Genomic DNA, 24098 nt, shown 5'->3' with positions numbered 1-24098 from the left:
CTTCCGACAGTAGCAGAAGCTCCGTGAACCAGTGTTGCCTGGGCCAGCATGGGGCTATCAGGATTATTTTGCACGGCTCCTTCTTGATCTTTGTAAGAATGCGTGGCAGATAGGGAATTGGAGGAAAGGCGTAGGCAAAGACGCCTGACCATGCCATCAAAAACGCATTCCCCCAAGATCCCCATTGGGGAAGCCAGCTTGCGAAGAACCGGCATTTCTTGTTCTCTGCTGTTCCGAAGAGGTCTACTGTCAGTTCTCCCCATCTTTGGAAGATGCTGTCTAGAACCTCTTGGTCGATCTCCCACTCAAGGCAGGTGGATTTGTGCCTGCTGAGAGTATCTGCTGTGACGTTCTGGTCCCCTGGGAGATGCTCCGCTGTTATGGATATCTCGTGTTGCAGAGCCCATTCTCATATCTTCTGGGCTTCTTGAGACAGGGAGAGTGATCTTGCATCTCCCTGTTTGTTTAAGTAGTGCATCGCTGTTGTGTTGTCCGTTCTTATTAGTACAGCTGATCCTTGTATCCTTGGTAGGAACGCCAGCAATACTAAGGGGGTGGCTCTGAGATCCAATAAGTTGATGTGTATTTGCTGTTCGTGAAACTTCCAGCGACCGCTGACTTGGAGGTCCTGAAGGAATGCTCCCCAGCCTTCTAAGGACACAACTGTGGTAATAACCAGCGGGGCTGGCTCGGTAAGGAATGAAAGACACTGTAAGACATTCTGCTCTTGGGTCCACCATGTTGCCACTTTAGTCATGGCCGGCGTTACCTTGACTATGTCATCGAAGGATCCCTCCACTTGATGCCATTATAGATCCAGTTGTTCTTGCAACGGACGCATCCTTAACCTGCAGAAAGGTATGAGGGGAATGCAAGATGACATTGTTCCCAGCAATGACTTGTACCTGCGTACTGAAAGACACTTTCTTCTTGCAAAGTCCTGGGATAGGGTAATTATTCTCAGCTGCCTTTCCTTGGAGGGAAACACTTTATTTACCTCTGTGTCTAGTATTGCTCCCAAGAAGGTGATGTTTCCTGTAGGCTGAAGGGATGACTTTCTTTTGTTTAAAGTCAAACCTAGCCTGGCAAACAACTCCACGCAAGCCGCTGTTGACCACCAGGCTGATGCTGCTGATGGCGCTTTGACCAACCAGTCGTCGAGGTAAGGAAATACCTGGTGTTTCTGTTTCCTTAGAACAGCAGCCACTGGAGCCAGGCAGTTTGTAAACATTATCGGGGCTGATTTCAGGCCGAAATGCAATACCTTGAATTGGTAATGTTCTCTGGCTACCATGAACCGAAGGGACTGCCTGTGGGAAGGATGGATGGGGATGTGAAATTACGCATCCTGTAGGTCTAATGCAGTCATATGATCTCCTGGGTCTAAGAGCAGCAGAATGTCTTGGAGGGAAACCATCCTGAAAGATTGTTTCTTGAGGTAGGTGGGGTAGGGACCTGAGGTCCAAAATCAGACTAGGAAAAACCAGGAATAAAATCCCCTTCCCCTCTGGGAGTTCGGTACCGGTTCTATTGCTCCCTTTCGGAGCATTGTCCGAACCTCCCGACGTATCTGATGTAAGTGCCGGACATCTTCATGTTTCGGCGGTGTACAAGGGGGCGTTTGCAGAAGTTCTAGAGTGTGTCTGAATTGTATTATGTTGAGGACCCACTGGTCCGTAGTTATTTGCTGCCAATTTTGGAGATAATAAGCAATTTTCCACCCATGTGACGGAAAAAGGATAAGTGTAGGCGGATCCTAAAGGTTGACATTGTTGTTAGGTGTTGTCCTTCCCCTGACGACCTCCTCTACCTCTAGGAGCAGATTGTGTGCAGCCTCCTGTTTTTTCGTTGCGTATACTGCTGATGGTAGGGCTGGGATGAGGTGGAGTAAGACGTGTATCTGCCCTGCTGACATCCTTCTCTATAAGATGATTGGCCTCTACCTAGAGCCTCGAAAAGTAACCTTTCGATATTGTAGCGTTCCTAGTGATTTTGCGGTGTCAGTATCTTTTTTGATACTTTGGAGTGCCTCGTCGATATGTTTCCCGAACAAATCCTCCATTAAAGGGAAGGTCCAAGATTTTATTCTGGACTTCAGGCCTAAACGCTGTTGCTCTCAGCCATCCTTGCCGGCGTAGGTCTGCCGCTCCTCCCAAAGATCCGAAGGCCGTGGTCGCAATGTCCATCGCACAATCAATGACTTCAGTTGAAGTCCTTTCTCCTTCTTGGAGAATCTTCTTGGCCCCCGGTCTATCAGCTTCTGGAATGCGGTCTATGTAAGGCGAGAGCTCACACCACATCTGCTTATCGCACCTGCCCAGAATAGCCAGGGCATTCGCCGCCTTAACTAGAAGCGCAGACATGGAAGAAAACCTCTTCCCTGCATTGTCCAGGCGCCTACCCTCTCTGTCGGGAGGTGTCGTAATAGGAGATGATGGATTCCTCGATTTCTGCTGAGCTGCCTGGGTGATAACTGAGTTTGGCTTGGGGTCGCCTAGTAGACAAGCTGGAGCATCCGAAGGAGCTTTATATTTTTTGTCCAGCATGGCGAGTACTGGAGTCACGGTTGCCGGTGTCTCCATGACCTTTAGGCCCTTTTCCCATATATGACTGATAATCGGGAGAGACCGAACTGTCTTGCGGTATGGCTCCTTGAAGCCTTATAAGAAACATTCCGTCTTGTCAGATGACATGGGGAGCGCAAATCTCTTTGTAGCTCTCTCCATTAAATTATAAAACCCCCCGATGTCCTCCGGCGGAGAATCTACAGGTTTCGGTGAATGAGACGAAGGCGATGGAATGAAATAATCATCCCACTCTCTGCTAGGGTCCGTTATCTCTCCCTCTTCCTGTTCATCATCAGTGGTCACTGGTTCTTGTTGAGACTTTGGAGGTGGTGATCTAGGCAAGGGCTCTGGAAAAATCTATCACCTTCGCACTGGCGTATTTGGAATAGAGCGTGGGTGAAGCGTAGCCACCGGTATCTCTTGAGAGGCATGAGGTATAGGATGCCTCTTTTTATAATCCTCCAGCATAAAATGCAGATCCATTAGTAACGAAGATGGAAAGCTAACCATCTCCTCTTGATACTCCTGGTGATAGTATTGTTGGGGACGATCCTGATACCCCTATATTCGTCCTCCAAGTCATCCTCCACACGGATAGAGTGGTCGCTCCCTGTGTCCCTGGCTGACTCCTGGTATCGTAGCGCTGCTCTGCTGAAGAATCACTTTAATACCTGCAATTGTTTTCGCCTGCTGTGTGCCTTGTCTAGCGCTTTGCCTAATTAGCGCTCTAGCTATTCAATTTGGCTGTTTCCTAACATTGTTTGCGCGTTTGCCAATAGCGCTCCGCTCTGCTCCTCCCCCGCCTCCATTTTGTTTGTTTGTTGTCGTCCTCGTGTGCCCGACCCGCCTCCCAGCTGAGACGCCCTCCCACTGACTTAATATAGCGCTGCTCTGCTGTAAACCCTGTGACTCGCTCCTCCTCATGGATAGAGTGGTCGCTCTCTGTGTCCCTGGCTGACTCCTGGTATCGTAACGCTGCTCTGCTGAAGAATCACTTTAATACCTGCAATTGTTTTCGCCTGCTGTGTGCCTTGTCTAGCGCTTTGCCTAATTAGCGCTCTAGCTATTCAATTTGGCTGTTTCCTAACATTGTTTGCGCGTTTGCCAATAGCGCTCCGCTCTGCTCCTCCCCCCGCCTCCATTTTGTTTGTTTGTTGTCGTCCTCGTGTGCCCGACCCGCCTCCCAGCTGAGACGCCCTCCCACTGACTTAATATAGCGCTGCTCTGCTGTAAACGCTGTGACTCGCTCCTCCTCACGGATAGAGTGGTCGCTCCCTGTGTCCCTGGCTGACTCCTGGTATCGTAGCGCTGCTCTGCTGAAGAATCACTTTAATACCTGCAATTGTTTTCGCCTGCTGTGTGCCTTGTCTAGCGCTTTGCCTAATTAGCGCTCTAGCTATTCAATTTGGCTGTTTCCTAACATTGTTTGCGCGTTTGCCAATAGCGCTCCGCTCTGCTCCTCCCCCCGCCTCCATTTTGTTTGTTTGTTGTCGTCCTCGTGTGCCCGACCCGCCTCCCAGCTGAGACGCCCTCCCACTGACTTAATATAGCGCTGCTCTGCTGTAAACGCTGTGACTCGCTCCTCCTCACGGATAGAGTGGTCGCTCCCTGTGTCCCTGGCTGACTCCTGGTATCGTAGCGCTGCTCTGCTGAAGAATCACTTTAATACCTGCAATTGTTTTCGCCTGCTGTGTGCCTTGTCTAGCGCTTTGCCTAATTAGCGCTCTAGCTATTCAATTTGGCTGTTTCCTAACATTGTTTGCGCGTTTGCCAATAGCGCTCCGCTCTGCTCCTCCCCCGCCTCCATTTTGTTTGTTTGTTGTCGTCCTCGTGTGCCCGACCCGCCTCCCAGCTGAGACGCCCTCGCCCCTCCCCCATCCATATATGACAGTTGTTACCGCGCGCAGCGTTCACGCGCAGCGACCGCGCCCAACCCGCGCCGAAGGTGCGCCAAAGGTAAGCCCGTCTACGCCCGTCCGCGCCTGGACCGCGCCCAGCGCCAGACCCCATGCCCCTCGCGCTGCGCTGCCCTCCCGCATCACCTACGATGCCGCCACCCTCCTAGCCCTCAACCCCGGTCGCGCCCCCAACTGCGTCCAAGCGGCTCCTGGACGCACTCATGGACCTTTCTCCTGCTACTCCTGCAAATTCAGCGGCACCGACAACATCTCCGCTACGACCACACCACAGATTCCCGACCCCAACCACCTACAATGCATCCTTCTCAACACCCGCTCGGTCCACAGGCACGCCATTGACCTATGGAACCTACTAGACACCATCTCTCCAGACGTCGCCTTCCTAACAGAAACATGGATGAACGCTTCCTCCGCCCCAGACATCACCATTGCCATCCCTGAAGAATATAAGATCACACGCAAGGACCGTACCAGCCACACAGGAGGAGGCATCGCTATCGTCCATAAGAAATCTATCCGCATCTCAACCAGCTCTGACGCCAACCTCGCCAACTCCGAACACCTTCACTTCCAGATCCACATCGACCCCAAGACCACACTCAGAGGCACCCTCCTCTACAGACCACCAGGACCCCGCGCAAAATTCAGTGAAGACATCACGGACTTCATCACTCCACACGCGCTCCCCTCCAAAGACTACATCCTTCTGGGAGACCTCAACTTTCACCTAGAAAAGACCAACGACCGCAACTCCACCACCCTGCTGGACAACCTCGGACTTAAACAACTAGTCACTTCCCCCACCCACATCGCAGGTCACACACTCGACCCCATCTTCACCTCCAGCAACCATGTCTCCTTCAGCCACACTACGGATCTCCTCTGGACTGACCACAGCTGCGTTCACTTCACCTACAACAAGCCAAAACCCACCAACCACCTCCAACCAACTCTGCAAAGAAACTGGAACAAGATCACCACCGACCAGATCTCCGCATCGCTCCTTCTAAACACCCCAGCCCACTCTTCTAACCCAAACCAAGCCGCCGCCAACCTCACCCTATGGCTATCCAACACCGCCGACACCCTAGCACCACTGAAAAAACGTCAAAGCAAACCTGGCAGCAAGAAGGCCTCATGGTTCAACGATGATCTTAAGAAGTCCAAGAAACTCTGCCGCTCCCTTGAAAAGGCCTGGAAAAAAGACCCATCCACTAGCACCAAGGACGCCTTCAAAAACGCCACCCGCACTCACCACCAACTAATCCGAAAGGCCAAGAAAACAGCATTCAAGGATCGACTTGACAACAACGCCCACAACAGCAAGGAACTTTTCAACATCGTCAAAGAATTTTCCAACCCCTCGGCCAACTCCAACGACATCACCCCCTCTCAAGCCCTCTGCGACTCCCTAGCCTCATTCTTCCACAACAAGATTGCAGACATCCACAACAGCTTCGACAACCAACCCGGAGACCAACTCACCCAACCATTTGCTGAACATTCTCCCCCCGTGAACACCCTCAACGACTGGAACCCAATCTCCACTGAGGACACATTCCGCCTGATGAATTCCATCCACTCAGGATCCCCCACAGACCCATGTCCTCACCACATCTTCAACAAAGCAGACTCCGTCATAGCACCGCACCTCCGAGACGTCATCAACTGCTCCTTCAACTCCGCCACCTTCCCGGAAAACTGGAAACACGCTGAACTCACCGCCCTTCTGAAAAAACCCACAGCGGACCCCACCGAACTCAAAAATTACCGCCCCATTTTGCTCCTTCCATTCCCGGCCAAAGTCATCGAGAAAGCCGTCAACAACCAGCTCACCGCCTTCCTCGAAGCCAACAAATCCCTCGACTCCTCACAATCTGGCTTCCGAGCAAAACACAGCACTGAGACCGCCCTCATCGCAGCAACAGACGACATTCGAACTCTATTGGACAATGGAGACACAGTCGCCCTCATCCTCCTCGACCTCTCTGCAGCATTCGACACAGTCTGCCACAGCACCCTGTTACAACGCCTCAATAACATCGGAATACAAGGAAAAGCACTTGAATGGATCACCTCATTCCTCTCCGGAAGAACCCAGAGAGTCCGCCTCCCACCATTCAAGTCCGAGGCCACTGAAGTCATCTGTGGCGTACCTCAAGGATCCTCACTCAGCCCCACCCTCTTCAACGTTTACATGAGCCCCCTCGCGGCCATCGCCCGCCAACACAACCTCAACATCATCTCTTACGCGGATGACACTCAACTAATCCTTTCTCTCACCAATGACCCCAGCACCGCCAAAACTAACCTACACGAAGGAATGAAAGAAGTTGCCGAATGGATGAAACAAAGCCGTCTGAAACTGAACTCAGACAAAACAGAAGTCCTCATCTTAGGTACATCCCCCTCTGCATGGGACGACTCCTGGTGGCCGGAAGCCCTTGGAAAAGCACCCATGCCGACAGACCACGCACGGAACCTAGGCGTCATCCTGGATTCTTCACTCTCAATGAACAGACAAGTCAGCGCCGTATCCTCATCCTGCTTCAACATTCTTCGCATGCTCAGAAAAACATTTCGCTGGATCCCCACCGAAACAAGGAAAACAGTCACCCATGCTCTAGTCACGAGCCGACTGGACTACGGAAACACCCTCTACGCAGGTACTACCGCTAAACTCCAGAAGAAACTCCAACGAATCCAAAACGCCTCAGCCAGGATCATATTAGACATCCCGCGCAACGAACACATCTCCGGTCACCTGAAAGACCTCCACTGGCTACCCGTCAATAAGAGAATCACTTTCCGACTGCTAACTCACGCACACAAATCACTCTACGACATCGGACCAGAATGCCTCAACTCACGACTGTCCTTCTACACCCCCTCCCGCCAACTACGTTCTTCCAACCAAGCCCTCGCCACTGTACCTCGCATCAACAGGACCACCATGGGAGGCAGATCCTTCTCATACCTGGCTGCTAAAACATGGAACTCACTCCCCGCTTACCTTCGCCTCACCCAGAACCACCTAGCATTCAGAAAACAACTTAAAACGTGGATATTTGACAAGTAATCCTCCTCCCCTTTCTAAGCGCCTTGAGACCCTCTGGGTAGGTAGTGCGCTATATAAATTCTCTGACTTGACTTGACTTTACATGCAACTGTGACGGGCTACTGGCGTAGCCAAAAGGGCCGTCATCATCCTCTGAATCTTCCTCATCTAACAGGTGGGTTGGTACCAGAGGTGTCACCTTACTTGGAGAGGTGAGTTCTGGGGTAATTCTCCTCTTCCTGGCAAATTTCATTTTTTCTGGCGTTTTTTTCTCTGGTCGACGAGCCCGTCAACGAGATCGCAGTCAAAATTGCCGCTGAAACTATCGTCGGCGATGCTGCCATCGACGCTGCCGTTACTGTCATCGTCATTGCCGTCTATGATCCCGATGTTGTTGTCTTCGGCGATCCCGTCGCCAAAGTGGTCGTGGCTGTTGTAACCGTCGTCGTCGATGCCGTCGTCGCCAAAGATCTCGGCGTCGACAATGTCGTCGACGGTGCCCCCACTGATAGCTTTAGAAGTGAGTTTTACCTCGGTTTTCGTCGACGACAACGCCATTTTCTTCATCGACGATGTAGATTTTCCCGCTTTTTCCTCAGGAGGTGTAGAGGCAGGCTTCTTGAATGAATGTCTGACCTTAGGGGGTGATTTCGAGGGCTCTGAGCTCGTCCTCTTTGTATGTTTGACCCCTGAAGCATGGCCCTTGATCTCCTTTTCTCCTCTTGGAGGAGATTTAGAGGGACTGCGCCCAGAAGACCCCAGGGTGGTCTTTTTTATGGCCTTCTCAGGACGATCCTCTGAGGTATGAGCCAGAGGAGATCTGCTCCTTTTCTGAGATCTCCTGGAAGTAGAAGCCTCATCACGGTCACTAGACAGGACTTCACCATCCCTCAGTTTTTTATTTGAAAAGGTACGACATACCTTACAGTCTTTTGCCCGATGGTCCGGATAAAGACAGTAGATGCAATCCTTATGAGGGTCGTCTGTATAGAACCTTTTCTTTGAACAGATGGCAAAGGCTCTAAATAAACCTTTCTTGTCCTTGTCAGCCATCCTCAGGAGTTGGTGAACAAGTAGGCAGTATTCAAAATTACCAAATCAGATGAAGAACTATCAAATCCAATCCAAATTGAAGTAGAAAACTGTAGAATTTGAGCAGAGCTCAAAGGAGACTCCCTAGCACAAAGTGCGGTAGAAAATCTGAGGGGCAAAAGGTTCTCTCAGGAGTGTTCTAGAGGGTGAGGAGCTCTGTTGCGTTCAGGGAGATCTTTGGTCTTTTTTTACATAACGAAGGTTATGGGTTGCGAAAGGGAAATGGGCCTAGGCATCTTTTCAGTTTGCTATTCTAATAAGCATTGCTTTTTTATGTACCGGAGACTCCTGTCTCGACGACGGGGAATGATTCAGGCATGTGAATCTATGAAAGCTACAATACTGGAGTCAAGTAAGTAAATGGAGATCCAAATTCTATCAGGGGAATTAACTTCAAATCGGATGCTAATTCCACTGAAATGAAACAATATATTGTGTGTAGTAAAATTAGATTGTCCATGTAGTGATATGCTATCGGTTGAGAACACAAACATTCTATAGGGTCTTGTGTTCATTGTTTGATCAGTTTTTATTAGGGTTAGAAACTCCCACAACGCAACAAAGCGTGCAAAGGGTTAAAATCTCTAATTAGTAAACGAGGACGACAACTCCGATTTACATAAGGTAAATCAGACGCGCAAGCAAATTTCATGAAAGTACTTCTGTGAAAGAACAGAGAAGATGTAAAGCTCTGGGATTTTGAGTTTAGACACAGGATTGTTTTGTGTCGCTAACGCAAGCAACTCACAAAAACAGTCCGATGTCTATGGAATCAGAATAGGTCTCCTTTGATTCTGTGCAGTGCCTTTCGATACACAGCTTGCAGTATGGATAGAGAGAAACCGAGACTTCATCTCTGGAGTCTGGCAGAAGGCCAAGAACACAAGGGTCGATGTGAAAGATCATGTTAGTTGAAGAACACCCTATGTTTGTGTCAATCATACATTTCTATTTAGAAAATGAAAATTCAACTCACGAGTCGAATTGCAAAACAGGTGCGATCTTGGACAGATGAGTCATCCGAAAGTGCACGTCTTAACTAATTTGACCACGCTTCCATAGCAGCTTTTACTGCAAATCAAAGAAACAAGTCAAACTCAAGTGTATGGAAAAAGGCCAAATGCGCGATCTTTTGGAGGAGGGTGGGGGGTGGTGGATCAGTCACAGGGATCTGCCTGTGACATTCCTTGCAAAGTTTAAAATCTGTCTGTTTCGAAGGGAATGTCTGAGTACAATGGAAACAACATTTGAAAGAGTGATCAAGGTAGCAATTGTTGGCGTGGAAAGGAAGTGACTGATGGCAGCGTGCTGGAGTGAAGCCTACAGAGGTGATGCTGTTGCTGAGCCATCTGCGCGACCTTCGTACACAGAGGCATTGATCAAGATTTTCCGGATTCAGTCGGATGATTGGGGGATACTCTAAATTACGGAATCTACAGGTAGAAGCATCTTTCAGAAAAATGTCCATTAATGCTTGCTCAGGCCCGGTTCTTGCGGGGGCCGGGAAGGCCAGGCCCACCCAAACAGGAGCCTTGGACTTCGCATTGAGGACATGAAGGCCTATAGAAAATGGGGATTATAATTTACCACGTACCTCCGAACATTGTTTTCTTTCTAGTCTGAGAGTTGCGTGATTGGGCATGGGCTCTTTCTAACAACCATCCTCAATAACCCAACTCCTTTTAGGCAGGTGGGTGGTGTCATGCAGGTTCAATAGGGGCATGACACAGTGCAGCATTTAACAGAGCAGACCAGGTCTAGAAAAAGTGTGTCAATGTACTGGCGAAGGTGCAAAACATGGATGCATGTATGAACCAATGATGCTGAAAATCACTGACTAGATGAATCCCATCAGACCACCCATTATGGTGGAATTTACGTCATGTGGGATATTACTGATCATTCCAAAACACAACCGACCTAGTAGTGCCGATATGGGAATGGATGTCAGGAAACTAGCCGTGATATTCATCATGAAGTGATGTATACTAAAGTGCAGTGCCTATGTGAAAGTAGTGAGATAAAATTGACTACACGGGCGTTGTAAAATATTCAAGCCGCACTCCATGTGTCAAGAGTTAAAAACCCGCCGAGTAATAAGATTACCCTATGGCGTTGTGCAAATCGGTCGACATGTTTCAGCCCATGGGGCTTTGCCCCGGCTTTCTTCAGGACCATAACCAGAAATGCTACTGCAACTATGAGTGAAATGTTACATCAACAACAGACAATGTACTAAGAAATAGGTACAGATCTATCAGGAACCATCACATTTGAATGCCCACTGGAAGGAAAGGAGAACATCTTCCTAAAAAAACAGAAATTGTTTTACAACAACACTATCTATCAACTATACATCCATATAAATACACACAGGACGCACAGACAGAACACACTTGCATGAATGATTCGCATTCAGCGTGATATGAAAAGCTAAATAGCTAAAACAACATGAGGCATTTCCTCATGGTGCTACTCACCCAGCTTTGTGTGGGTGAAGACCTCACCTCACCCGGCAACCGCTCGGGAGTATGAGGCCCCGCTCTATAGTGTAGAAAAAGGAAACCATGAGTGCACAGCTCTATAGTATCCAAGCCAATTGCTCTACACCCAAACCCAACAATTCTATGTGCCCCTCGAACTATTAATAGGAGCTGTGTGTATTTATATGGATGTATAGTTGATAGATGGTGTTGTTGTAAAACAATTTCTGTTTTTTTTAGGAAGAAGATGTTCTCCTTTCCTTCCAGTGGGCATTCAAATGTGATGGTTCCTGGTAGATATGTACCTATTTCTTAGTACATTGTCTGTTGTTGATGTAACATTTCACTCATAGTTGCAGTAGCATTTCTGGTTATGGTCCTGAAGAAAGCCGGGGCAAAGCCCCATGGGCTGAAACATGTCGACCGATTTGCACAACGCCATAGGGTAATCTTATTACTCGGCGGGTTTTTAATTCTTGATACATGGAGTGCGGCTTGAATATTTTACAACACCCGTGTAGTCAATTTTATCTCACTACTTTCACATAGGCACTGCACTTTAGTATACATCACTTCATGATGAATATCACGGCTAGTTTCCTGACATCCATTCCCATATCGGCACTACTAGGTCGGTTGTGTTTTGGAATGATCAGTAATATCCCACATGACGTAAATTCCACCATAATGGGTGGTCTGATGGGATTCATCTAGTCAGTGATTTTCAGCATCATTGGTTCATACATGCATCCATGTTTTGCACCTTCGCCAGTACATTGACACACTTTTTCTAGACCTGGTCTGCTCTGTTGTGCGTTGTATAACGTATATAGGGGTATGAGCAGACAGGTCATTAAATATTCCCCTTGACCCTCCACATACTTGTTTTGTTTTTTAGATTTAAGAGCAACTGTTCAACTGCGGGTCTTTTTTGAATGGATGCAACGCACTTCTGGTTGCATCTGCCATGCTCACCTAACATAATTATGTATGTTACCCTTCTGATAGCCCATTCTAACACCTACCTCCTTTGACACTTGAGATAATTACGAACCTCCCAAAATCAGAAGCATAATGATCCTGCACATGGGCCACTTTGCGCTTCATCTAGATAGCAACCCTCAAGGATATAACTACTGGTCTTGAATTGGAGGCATAGTCTTCTTTACGATAAACAGTTTGCAACAGCTGTCACACTACATCTTTGAGTGACTATGCATAGATCATGTATTTTCTGCCTCGTGGTTTAGTCTCTTTAAAACCACGAGCACTCCCTACGAGTTGCCTCAGTTTACCCCATGCCCGTGTGAATAAATATTGGGTGTATGACACTCTTATTGTGTCTTGTAATCTGGCATGCATAACAATCTTGGGTGGTCTCGAGACCATAGGGACTACTACACCCACACCCTGCTCTTCAATCTGATCAGCATTTCCTGGACATTCGGGTCTTTTCCAGCGCATTAGCACCCATAAGAATAAATCTTTTACAAATCCCTTCACGGTGCGTGAAATAAACAACAGATGAATATAAACACACATCTTATCTCCGGGGATTGATTTTACAGCGCGTGTGCCTAAGAGCAGTATCTCTCCGCTCACGCATGCGCTCACGCTGGCGCTGACTACAGTCTGTTTGAAGCTATTGCGCATGCGCGCATGAGCAGTGTCTTTTTTCATGCCGGCGTTCTCAATGGCGATTACTGACATTGGATTCAGTTACCGGCGGCTACATAAGTGGGATGGACGGTCTGACCAATTCCTCCACTTCTGCTCGTTTTACCACCGGAGGCACCAACGGACAGGTTAGTCTCCTGGTAGTTTTTTCTCACTGAAGTTAACCCTGAATTGATGGTATAGTCGAGGCACCTCGTGTAGACGAGTCTCGGACGGCCTTTCAGGCCCTTTAGACTCTAGGTCTTACCGAGGACTTGGTTGGTCTATGCTTTTGAGGAGCCCTTTACTATGGACAGCTCCTATTAATAGTTCGAGGGGCACATAGAATTGTTTACTGTGTCTCTAGACAGTTTCTTATGACCGAGTATGAACACACTCAGAGGTCAATAAGAGTATTTTCTCGTGCCTTATTTTTCCGTGCCCTATGATACTAAGGGCACTATAGCATTTGTGTCTTCTAAATGTCCTTTGGACATTAATGTAGGTTTTGTAAGGGCGAGCAATGGGGGGACTATCACACGTCGGTTGGGTTTGGGTGTAGAGCAATTGGCTTGGATACTATAGAGCTGTGCACTCATGGTTTCCTTTTTCTACACTATAGAGCGGGGCCTCATACTCCCGAGCGGTTGCCGGGTGAGGTGAGGTCTTCACCCACACAAAGCTGGGTGAGTAGCACCATGAGGAAATGCCTCATGTTGTTTTAGCTATTTAGCTTTTCATATCACGCTGAATGTGAATCATTCATGCAAGTGTGTTCTGTCTGTGCGTCCTGTGTGTATTTATATGGATGTATAGTTGATAGATGGTGTTGTTGTAAAACAATTTCTGTTTTTTTAGGAAGAAGATGTTCTCCTTTCCTTCCAGTGGGCATTCAAATGTGATGGTTCCTGGTAGATATGTACCTATTTCTTAGTACATTGTCTGTTGTTGATGTAACATTTCACTCATAGTTGCAGAAGCATTTCTGGTTATGGTCCTGAAGAAAGCCGGGGCAAAGCCCCATGGGCTGAAACATGTCGACCGATTTGCACAACGCCATAGGGTAATCTTATTACTCGGCGGGTTTTTAACTCTTGACACATGGAGTGCGGCTTGAATATTTTAAAACGCCCGTGTAGTCAATTTTATCTCACTACTTTCACATAGGCACTGCACTTTAGTATACATCACTTCATGATGAATATCACGGCTAGTTTCCTGACATCCATTCCCATATCGGCACTACTAGGTCGGTTGTGTTTTGGAATGATCAGTAATATCCCACATGACGTAAATTCCACCATAATGGGTGGTCTGATGGGATTCATCTAGTCAGTGATTTTCAGCATCATTGGTTCATACATGCATCCATGTTTTGCACCTTCGCCAGTACATTGACACACTTTTTCTAGACCTGGTCTGCTCTGTTGTGTGTTGTATAACGTATATAGGGGTATGAGCAGACAGGTCATTAAATATTCCGCTTGACCCTCCACATACTTGTTTTGTTTTTTAGACAGTGCAGCATTTCCCAAACTGTGGTCCGCGGACCCCCAGGGGTCCCTGTCACATTCCCAGGGGGAACGCAGGCAGCAGTTAGAAGCACTGCAAAGTATAATGTTTAATTATAAGTTTTCAAAGAACAATAAAAGTGTCAAGAAGATAACGTCAGTGATTAATGTCCCTGCTGGAGAGAGATGAGAGTTTTCTCCAGTGGCAGCTTTGCCAACATAGGAGTTGGAAAAAAGGTTTGAGCTTCTGCGTCGGCAGAACATCCTGTGATTCTGGGCAAACCACTTAACCTCCCAGTGCCTACCAAAAAGGAATGTGTCATTGTGTAACATAAGTGGCGCTTATGTAAAGCGCTCCGATACTTTGGGTCGAGGTTGCCTTTAAAAAACTGAAAATAGTAAACGTGCATTGGGTACAAATCTGGCCTCGCTTTAGGACCTTTTACGTGACTCCGAAGGTGCTCAGAAAATTACAGTAGGGCTCACTCCCAACCTGGCGCTATTTTGGAGTGGGGGCCAGCTGAAGTGGACAGATCTACAAAATGCATTTGCCCGATCCCGTGGAAGCAGACATGCCTAATCTGATGGCGCTCCCCAGCTAGGACCTCTGTATGAGATAATTTGGAGTTAATGTCAGTTACATAAAGTTTTATATTTGATGGTCCTTAATTTGTGTTTAACAAGCGTTTGAGCATTTGGTACATATTCAGGTCAACTTCACCCCCTCCTCTCACTGGCCCTCCAAGCCATGTAGTGTTTCCTAGCCCTGGGGCTCCACTTGGTAAACACGTGTCTTGGGTTCAAATTGCAGCTATTTTGTACATGAATCCCTGACCCCAGCAGAGCGCAACAACAGAATGTGCCCAGGGAGGCAAATCCTGTGACTTTTCCCAGACTGGTCGCAATACTGTTCTGTGCTTTTGGTATAACTTTAAAAGCAAAAAAACCTGGACACGGGGGAATGTGGCATTTTTCAATTCTCGCCTAGGCGAAAAAACACCCAGAAACGGCCCTGGTACAGAGGGTAAATATGCCCACTGCAAAAAACGTGTACAATGCATTTTAAAAAACAGTATTTTTTATGCATAGGTCAGTGTGTTACTGCTTTTGTCAGAGAGATTATTTTGTTACTGTGCCATTCATAAGTGACAATCGTAATCTAGCACAGTGACCTATAAACTGTCATCAAACAGCTGCTTGCAAACTGCAAGGTACAAGTTAGTCACTTATGTTTTTTTCCAGTCTTTCATTATCCTGATGCTACTAAAAAGGCGTATTTGGTTGGAAATACATTTTTATTGTTAAAGTCAATGCTAACCACTATGTTATGTTCTGAATCCTGAGTTTGTCCTTCTCCAGACCAAGCACTCTTTAAAAATGCCTACCAGTGTGGATGGCCTGTGAACCCTACACCTTATAGTCCCCTTTGCCTTATGTAACATTTTCTATACACTGATTTACATGTATGATTCACTGTCTCTATATGCGTGTGATGTAAAGTGCTCTAACATCCTACAATGGTATGAGAGGTGCTATAAGACCAATGAAATGCATGTGTTAGAGGGCTATGGAGAGATGAGAGGCACTGTTGGAGGGTGATAGTGAGGGAATCATTGAAGAAACCGCAGAAAGATTGTCGAATTCTGGTGCATAGTCAGGTCATCATTTACAATTCTTTAAAAAGCTAATACAATTCAATATATAATGATAAATGTGTTGTAGACTGCACCATTGTTCCCTAAAAATTTTTTTTGGGGGGAGGGGGGAGAGCCTCCCAAAGCCTCCTTTGTAGTGGTCAGGCTTTCTCCCTGCACTGGGTGTGCACCGTATGGGGACTGGTCACTGGTCTGAAATCATTTGCCAGGGCTGCTTTGGGTTTCCAGTGTGGCCCTGGCAGGAGTAGGAGCCTCTTACTGCCAAATAAAACCAATCATTGAAAAGTTAGTCACGGAGATGCAGCACCAACCTTCCCATTCACGTTTAATTGCAAATTCTTTCAATTTAAAATAAACAGAAGTGGCGGAGAATGTTGTTAGCCTCCTTGGCTTAACAACACACTCTGCCACTTCAGAAACGCAGGGCTGCACCATATTTACAAGAATATGGTGCAGCCCTGCGTTTCCCCTCCGCTGGCGCTACACTTAACAGGGGAAGATTGTTTATGTACAGGAAGGTCCCCCTTCCTGCACATAAACAATCTTGAAATGTAATTTTGTCACTTCTATGTGTGCTACTTAATGCAGTACACATGGAAGTTACAAAATGTCATTTTTTTAAAAAGATTGTTGATGTGCAGGAAGGGCCACCTTCTTGAACATAAACAAACCAAGGCGTTTTGCAAAAACAAGGAGAAATAAAGCAATTCTCCTTGTTTTGTCAAGTTAAGGCCAGGTTTTCCCTGGTCTTAATTTTGGTGTTGCCTCCCACTTACGCTGCCCTTGTAAATAGGGAAATTGCAAAAAACACAGTTGATGGACAGAATGTAGAACAATGTCATACATTCACCCCAGTACAAGGATCTGGGCCTAAATCCATCGTTTTTTTGCACTCCACACCACCCTGGGTTAGACACTAGCTATATGCAAATCAGCTCTGACCCTGTGCCTCATGGGAACAGTCCAGTCCGAACTACCAAGCCATGTCTTTCCCAGACCGGAATCAAGCATCCAAGGACCGGTTTCTGGCTATCAGCCTTCATCAGCCTGGATAGCTTGACTCCAGTGGTGTGGAGAGCCTGGGACTCACGTCTGAGTATACCCAGCCCACTCACCACCCCCTTTTGTACCGCTTTTGGCCGCCATAAGTGTGGCAGGGTATGCTCAGTCGTGAGTCCCTTGCTCACTTTGCCACTGGATTCAAGAAAGCCAGGCTGAAGACGGCCGGAATGCCAGAAACCGGTATTCGGAAGCTTGTTTCCGGTCCAGGGAAGACATGGCTTGGCAGTTCGGGCTGGACTGTTCCCATGAGGCACAGGGTCAGACTGATTTGCATATAGCCATGTCTGAACTGGGGTGGCAGAGTGGGCTAAAGAACGGTGATGGATTAAACCCAGATCTTTTGACTGGGTGTGAGTGTTTGATTGATTCAGATGCTCCGTCCATCACCACCCCCTTTTGTACCGCTTTTGGCCGCCATAAGTGTGGCAGGGTATGCTCAGACGTGAGTCCCTTGCTCACTTTGCCACTGGATTCAAGAAAGCCGGGCTGAAGACGGCTGGAATACCAGAAACCGGTCCTAGGAAGCTTGTTTCCGGTCCAGGGAAGACATGGCTTGGAAGTTCGGGCTGGACTGTTCCCATGAGGCACAGGGTCAGACTGATTTGCATATAGCCATGTCTGAACTGGGGTGGCAGAGTGGGCTAAAGAACGGTGATGGATTAAACCCAGATCTTTTGACTGGGTGTGAGTGTTTGATTGATTCAGATGCTCCGTCCATCACCACCCCCTTTTGTACCGCTTTTGGCCGCCATAAGTGTGGCAGGGTATGCTCAGACGTGAGTCCCTTGCTCACTTTGCCACTGGATTCAAGAAAGCCGGGCTGAAGACGGCTGGAATACCAGAAACCGGTCCTAGGAAGCTTGTTTCCGGTCCAGGGAAGACATGGCTTGGCAGTTCGGGCTGGACTGTTCCCATGAGGCACAGGGTCAGACTGATTTGCATATAGCCATGTCTGAACTGGGGTGGCAGAGTGGGCTAAAGAACGGTGTTGGATTAAACCCAGATCTTTTGCCTGGGTGTGAGTGTTTGATTGATTCAGATGCTCCGTCCATCACCACCCCCTTTTGTATCGCTTTTGGCCGCCATAAGTGTGGCAGGGTATGCTCAAACGTGAGTCCCTTGCTCACTTTGCCACTGGATTCAAGAAAGCCGGGCTGAAGACGGCTGGAATGCCAGAAACCGGTCCTCGGAAGCTTGTTTCCGGTCCAGGGAAGACATGGCTTGGCAGTACGGGCTGGACTGTTCCCATGAGATACAGGGTCAGACTGATTTGCATATAGCCATGTCTGAACTGGGGTGGCAGAGTGGGCTAAAGAACGGTGATGGATTAAACCCAGATCTTTAGACTGGGTGCGAGTGTTTGATTGATTCAGATGCTCCGTCCATCACCACCCCCTTTTGTACCGCTTGTAATTAGGGGGCAGCGTCAAAATCGATGGGTGTTGCATGGGAAACGCTCACCGCAACACCCACTGCCCACCCCTTTCACGCTAAGCATTGGTTGAAAGGGGGTCTTATTTACAAGGCACCGTTAAGCCATGTTAAGTGGCTTAACGCTGCCTTGTAAATAAAGTGAGGTCCCTATCACCACGGGAACGTCGCAAAAAGGGGCTTGTAAATATGCCCCTAAAATCATTAGTAATTAGAGTATTTGTTTTGTGTGCATGTGTGTTAATTTTCATTTCGAATGTTTGAAATTTAAATCCTACACATAGCTTGGGGGTCCCCGACTTCCAGTGGTGACTCAATGGGGGTCCTCTGGAGTCGAAAGTTTGAGAACCACTGACGTAGGGTACACATTCTTTACTTGCACCAAGTAACTTTTGCCTACCATCCTGCTGCGTAGATAGTTCCTTTTCTGTTCAGCGCTGGAGAAAAGAAGTTTCTTTATTCTGCTTCACCTTTTCCTTACCCCTGCAGCCGCTTAAAAAATAAAAAAATAAAAATGTAAATCCAGTATTTGTAAAGCGCGAACAGTTATCCTAAGGCATCCCGGCGCTGGGGGCCGTCGGGAAGATTAAGCAAGCTATTGCCCAGAGTCACATGGTGCTGGGCTGACCTGCGGCCGGTGATCGAACCGTGAACCCCAGATTCCAGCGTCAGTGGCCGCGGCATCACACCTCTTCCCTTATCAGATCAGGCTGTGACACAAAGTTTGACTAATGGAGTAGGTAAGAGAATGTGCTATTATTTCTTTTTATGTTTTAAATCTGCACAGGCCCAGCAAGGCACATACTTTGTGTATTCTTCATTTACATTGTTTTTATCATTATCATGTCCAGATAACTGGTGATTAATGATCCTGTTGGAGAGCAATCCTTTGCCTGTTGGTAGTTTTGAAACGCAGATAAGCTGTATTTTTTGTGCATAGCTCGGTGGGTTACTGCCCTTTTCACAGAGATTCCTGTGTTACTTGCAGTTCAGAAGTTACAATCCTAACACAGGACAGTGACATATGAACTGTCATCAAAGAGCTGCGAACAAATATGAACGGTATAGTTAGAACTTCACTTTGTGTTCTATACAGTTAAAATTTCCCCAGACTTTCATTATTTTAATGTTGCTAAAAAGATTTTGGGCCGATATACATTTTTTTTTAAGTAAAGCAAACCCCCAACCACTGGGGTATGCTTTAAATCCTGAGTTTGTGCTTCCCCAGCCCAAACCCTCTTAATATATACTGCCCACCAGTATGGATGACGTGATTCCTACACCTTGTAATCCTCATTGGCTTATTTGAGGTTTCCAGTAGACTGATTTACATACTTGTATGATTCATTGTCTCTGTATAATGTGTGTGTGATGTAAAGTACTGTGACACCCTACACTGAATCGAGTAGCGCTATGCAAAAAATGAAATGCATATGAGAGAGTGTCTACGGAGAGATGAAGGCCCCAGTTGGTGGGTGGCAATAATGGAATCTGCGGAAAAAGAGGTCATTGGTGGGCATCCAAAAAAGACCTTCGCATTAGCGCTAAAGCCGGCTCTGTCATGGCCTTTCTGCTTTTATTTAATTAGCAGTCAGGTCATTAGGGCAACTCTGGAACATATTTTAAAGGGTGTGCTAATTATATTTACTGCTACATTCGATGTTTTATGTTTGAAGGTGATTTTACTAATGCTTTTTAGGGGAATAATGAAAGTGGAGCTGGATGGTGACTGATAAGGGGCTGGGTCCGGAGGTCAGCTGTGAGATATGGTGCACAGGAGAGGGATGGTAGAAGAGTGAATAATCTGGCCTGGAATTACTTGCGTTGTAGCCTGGCCTATTGAAATTTGAGGGTTTGCACGTAGGTCCAGGCATTGCTCTTACTTTCAAATAACTCTCCACATGCTCTGCATACACACAGAATCGATGTGTTGTATCATGGTGACTGTTTGCAAGTACATATAATGTAATCTACGGATTGTAGGCTACCACAAGAAGCGACAAAGTGGGCCCACAGTGGCCCACCTAAATGCACCCTTGGCCTACCCAAAGAGAAATTCCTGGAGCCAGGTCTGGTCTTGTTTCAGATTTAATGACATTCAGAAAGAACTTTTGATGCTTACCATCAGATGAATTCTGGCAGTCGCCCTTGGCACCGTGGCTACTGTCTCCAGAGTCTACAGCTCTTCGTAGAGAAAGACTGTTTGAACCTCCAGACCGACTGTGTTTGGGTGAATTGCCCTTCTTGTTCATGGCTGCAGGAGTCAAAGTTTCACAAGTTTCACTTTAAGTTAAAATAAACATTCGTGACATTTATGACTAATCAGCATAAAGCACGTCTTGCGTATGTAAAGCTCACTTTAACTGCATGCATAGTGCAGCAAATATCAATGTATGTTCTCCAAGAGTAAGTTAAGCATATTCCGTATCATCTGAGGACAATTCCCCAAAAACTATCTCCAGCGAGAGAACTGTGTTTAGTCAAAAATAAAAAAAAGATTAATTTATTATACAGTAGGTTTTTTTGTGCACAGTACTAGACTTTCAGCTATGACTCCAAAGCAGAACAAGAAAGAAGCTTATTCAATAACTTAACTTTTCCAGTTAATTTCTGAAAAATATCTGAAAATGAAGGTGCCAAGGAATCTTTCATATAGTAACAGCTAATCAAACTATAAATGAATAACTGCACTCATAGCAGACTCCTACAAATGAATAAAACAAACGTTCTTAATGGAACAAATCATACATTTTACTGCAACACTTCAATGAATATTTCCACGAACAAGGTAGAAACAATACGTTAAACATCCTTTCCCAATGCTATGTTTATATTTAAAAAAATAAATAGATTATTCTGGGAAAATATTACATATTGACAAAACATGGAAAAAACACCACAATCATTCATAGCACAGAATCACATCAAATTCACATCTGAAACTTTAAAGAACACAGTAAAATCTTAAGTGCAACTTCATTATAACTCCATAAAAGGCCAGCGTCGCTTTTAAAACCTTTTTTAAAATTTGTTTATTGAATTTTACAATCAGGATAAACAGGACAAATAATACCAACTACAACTAAAGGAAGGAAACAATAAAAATCAATCACAGTGTGCATGTATAAAATTCCAGGAACATTCCTATGCTTAGTCCACAATTTCACAAGGATAGGCCATCGTCGTTAGGGTACCTGATAGACAAACATGTTATTTACCTTGGGTAAATCTCTTTCTGGTAGAGACTATGCAGCTAAAGACTCCTCACTTTTTGAATATTTCTCACGCGTCAGACTGGTTCCAGAAACTTTTCAGCAGTACCTCTGCGCACTGGTAGGTTGCGCTGTGTGGCTCCACAGGAACGTCGTCCCACTCCAGAAATGACGTAGGGAGCCTATGTGGGTGCATCTCCGGTGCTGTCAGTTGCTTTTGATGCTGTCTGTCGTGTGGTACCTTTACCTTAACGCTTTGCTCCAAAAGGACATTTGTGTGACCAATGTGCAGAGTTCTCGATTTGGGATCTTATTAATGGATAGAAGCCAACCACAGAACAGGGAGGGTGGAGGGTCAGTAAAGAATCTGTCTCTACCAGAAAGCGTGTTAGCAAAGGTAAGTAACTTGTTCTTCTGATAGAGACCTTTTGAGTGAGTGAGTGCTGGTATTTATAAAGCGCACTAATGCTGAGGGGTCTTGGCACTATGCAGGGTAACGTACTGAAAGTACTTGCCACTATCCTATCTAGAGAAAAGCCATGTTTTAATTTCCTTCCTGAACTGCAGATGATTGGAAATTTGCCTTAGCTGTTGAGGTAATGCATTCCAAAGCCTAGAGGCCAGATGGGAGAAACTCTTCCCTCCCCAACCTTGTCTATTGATCTTAGACACCAAAGCCAGCCCGCGAGAGGCAGACCTCAGCGGGCGGGTTGGCATGTACCTTGAAAATAGATGTTGAAGATCGGAGGCCCCCGCTCCCGCCAGTGCTTTGTGCACTAAGCACAGCGCTTTAAAGTCAATCCTCCTCTGGACTGGGAGCCAGTGTAGCTGCTTGATGGCCTGTGAGATGGAATGATATTTGGGCAAACAGAGTAGCAATCTGGCAGAGGCGTTCTGGATAGACTGCAATTTGGCCAGTTGTGCACACCCTACTCCCAAATAAAGAGCATTGCCATAATCTATTCTTGAAAAGATAGTGGCGATTATAACCGTTTTCCTAAGATGGTAAGGGATAAACAGCAAGATCTTTCTCTGCCCCTTAAGCACAAAGAAACAAGCAGACACTACCTGGTTCACCTATGGTCTCCAAGCCAGATCTTTGTCAAAAATAAACCCAAGGGGGGGCGTGGCTAGAAGCCGAACATGGCGGCAGCATAACCGAGAGGTTCCGGGAGTGAGGCAGCCTTCCCCATCAATCCGGCCAATAATCCTTTAATTTCCAGCCTCGGAAGGGACACACCTGGGTCGCGGGCCGGGCGGCGTCCAGCGGTGCTAGTTTGCACAACGCCGTGGACCAGATACAGCTCAAACGGGGCCCGACTGGTGAGGGCCTCGGACAGACAAAAAGCACCGGGCTGTGGTGAGACTCGAGGCCGGGCAGAAGTAGAGGTGGAGCGGAGTCGAGGTACCGGAAGTCAGCTTTAGAGAAGCTTTTGCGCGCCACGCCGGCGGCACAGAGAGACGTCCGCTCAGTTCCCAACCGACAACCTGACAGGGTGCGCACACATCAGCGGGTGCCGGTTCGGCAGGAGGAGTAGCTGTGAGGAGCCCCGGTAAAATCCAGCACCGGAGACAAAAGATCGCGCAAAGCAGCGTGGGAGCCGGGAGAGGTCCGGCACACAAAAGATACCTGGACACTCTCTGGCAAAGCAAGTAAGGTCTGCCCAAGGGTCGAGCCTTGGTCCGAGTGCGCCGTTGCATAGCACGGTGGCCGGTGGTCATTTCCAGCGGTCGAGGCTCGCAGGCTGAGAGAAACATGCAAGGGATACAAGTACCGAGGGTCCCATCTGCGCAGGAGGCAGCCTTTGGATCAATGGACTATCAGACCGGCCGAGGGGGATAAAGGATATGAGGGGCACATACTAAAGCGCACTATACTCTCGGCTGGGCGCCTCGCGATCAACTACTGGGTCTCCAACCAGCAAGGAAGAACCAGGGATTCGGGGGCCGAAGTGACAGCCCAGGACACAGCGGAGGTTGCAAGCCCCAGAAGCTACACTAAAGGCCCAGAGGAGGGGAGACACCGTTGGAGGGGACAATGGCTGGCAGAGGTCCGAAAAACACCCCGACGTAATCCAAGCTTGATAAATTTGCCTACGACAAACACAATCCCCCACATGCGGAACCCTGCACGTCCAAGGGAAGGCCACCGGAAGGTGAGGGGTCCAAGAAGGAGACACTTGAGGACGTCATGCGAGCACTGGTGCAAGTTCAAGCCACGGTGGGGTCAACCGCCACGGAGGTCACCTTACTACGCGCGGACTTTCATAAAATAAGTGAGAAGGTGAAACAGGTCGAGGTGGTGACAAAATCCCTGGTCGAGGATGTGTTGGACTTACAAAGAGCGCAGGAGCGAATGGAGGCAGAAAACAAAGCGCTCAAAGAGAAGCTGGACGATCAGGAAGGGCGCTCGAGAAGGAACAATGTCCGAATTCTTGGGGTGCCAGAATCG

The 24098-nt window shown here is 47.3% G+C and overlaps 1 protein-coding gene across 6 annotated transcripts in view; it reads right to left on the bottom strand.

Annotated features, from left to right (window-relative positions):
* Positions 1-24098, bottom strand: part of TRIM37 (tripartite motif containing 37) — a 1151903-nt gene that overhangs the window by 201702 nt on the left and 926103 nt on the right. For all 6 annotated transcript variants that reach the window (XM_086954978.1, XM_086954980.1, XM_086954981.1 and 3 more), the window contains exon 20: positions 20557-20688. In XM_086954978.1, the coding sequence (XP_086811104.1) occupies positions 20557-20688 (132 nt within the window). The remainder of the gene's footprint in view (positions 1-20556; positions 20689-24098) is intronic.

The sequence above is a fragment of the Lissotriton vulgaris genome, chromosome 2_1, assembly GCF_964263255.1.
Source record: "Lissotriton vulgaris chromosome 2_1, aLisVul1.2, whole genome shotgun sequence".
In the NCBI taxonomy this organism is placed as follows: Eukaryota; Metazoa; Chordata; class Amphibia; order Caudata; family Salamandridae; genus Lissotriton; species Lissotriton vulgaris.
Note: the sequence above shows the minus strand (reverse complement) of the source record. Positions and strands in the feature narration are given on the sequence as shown.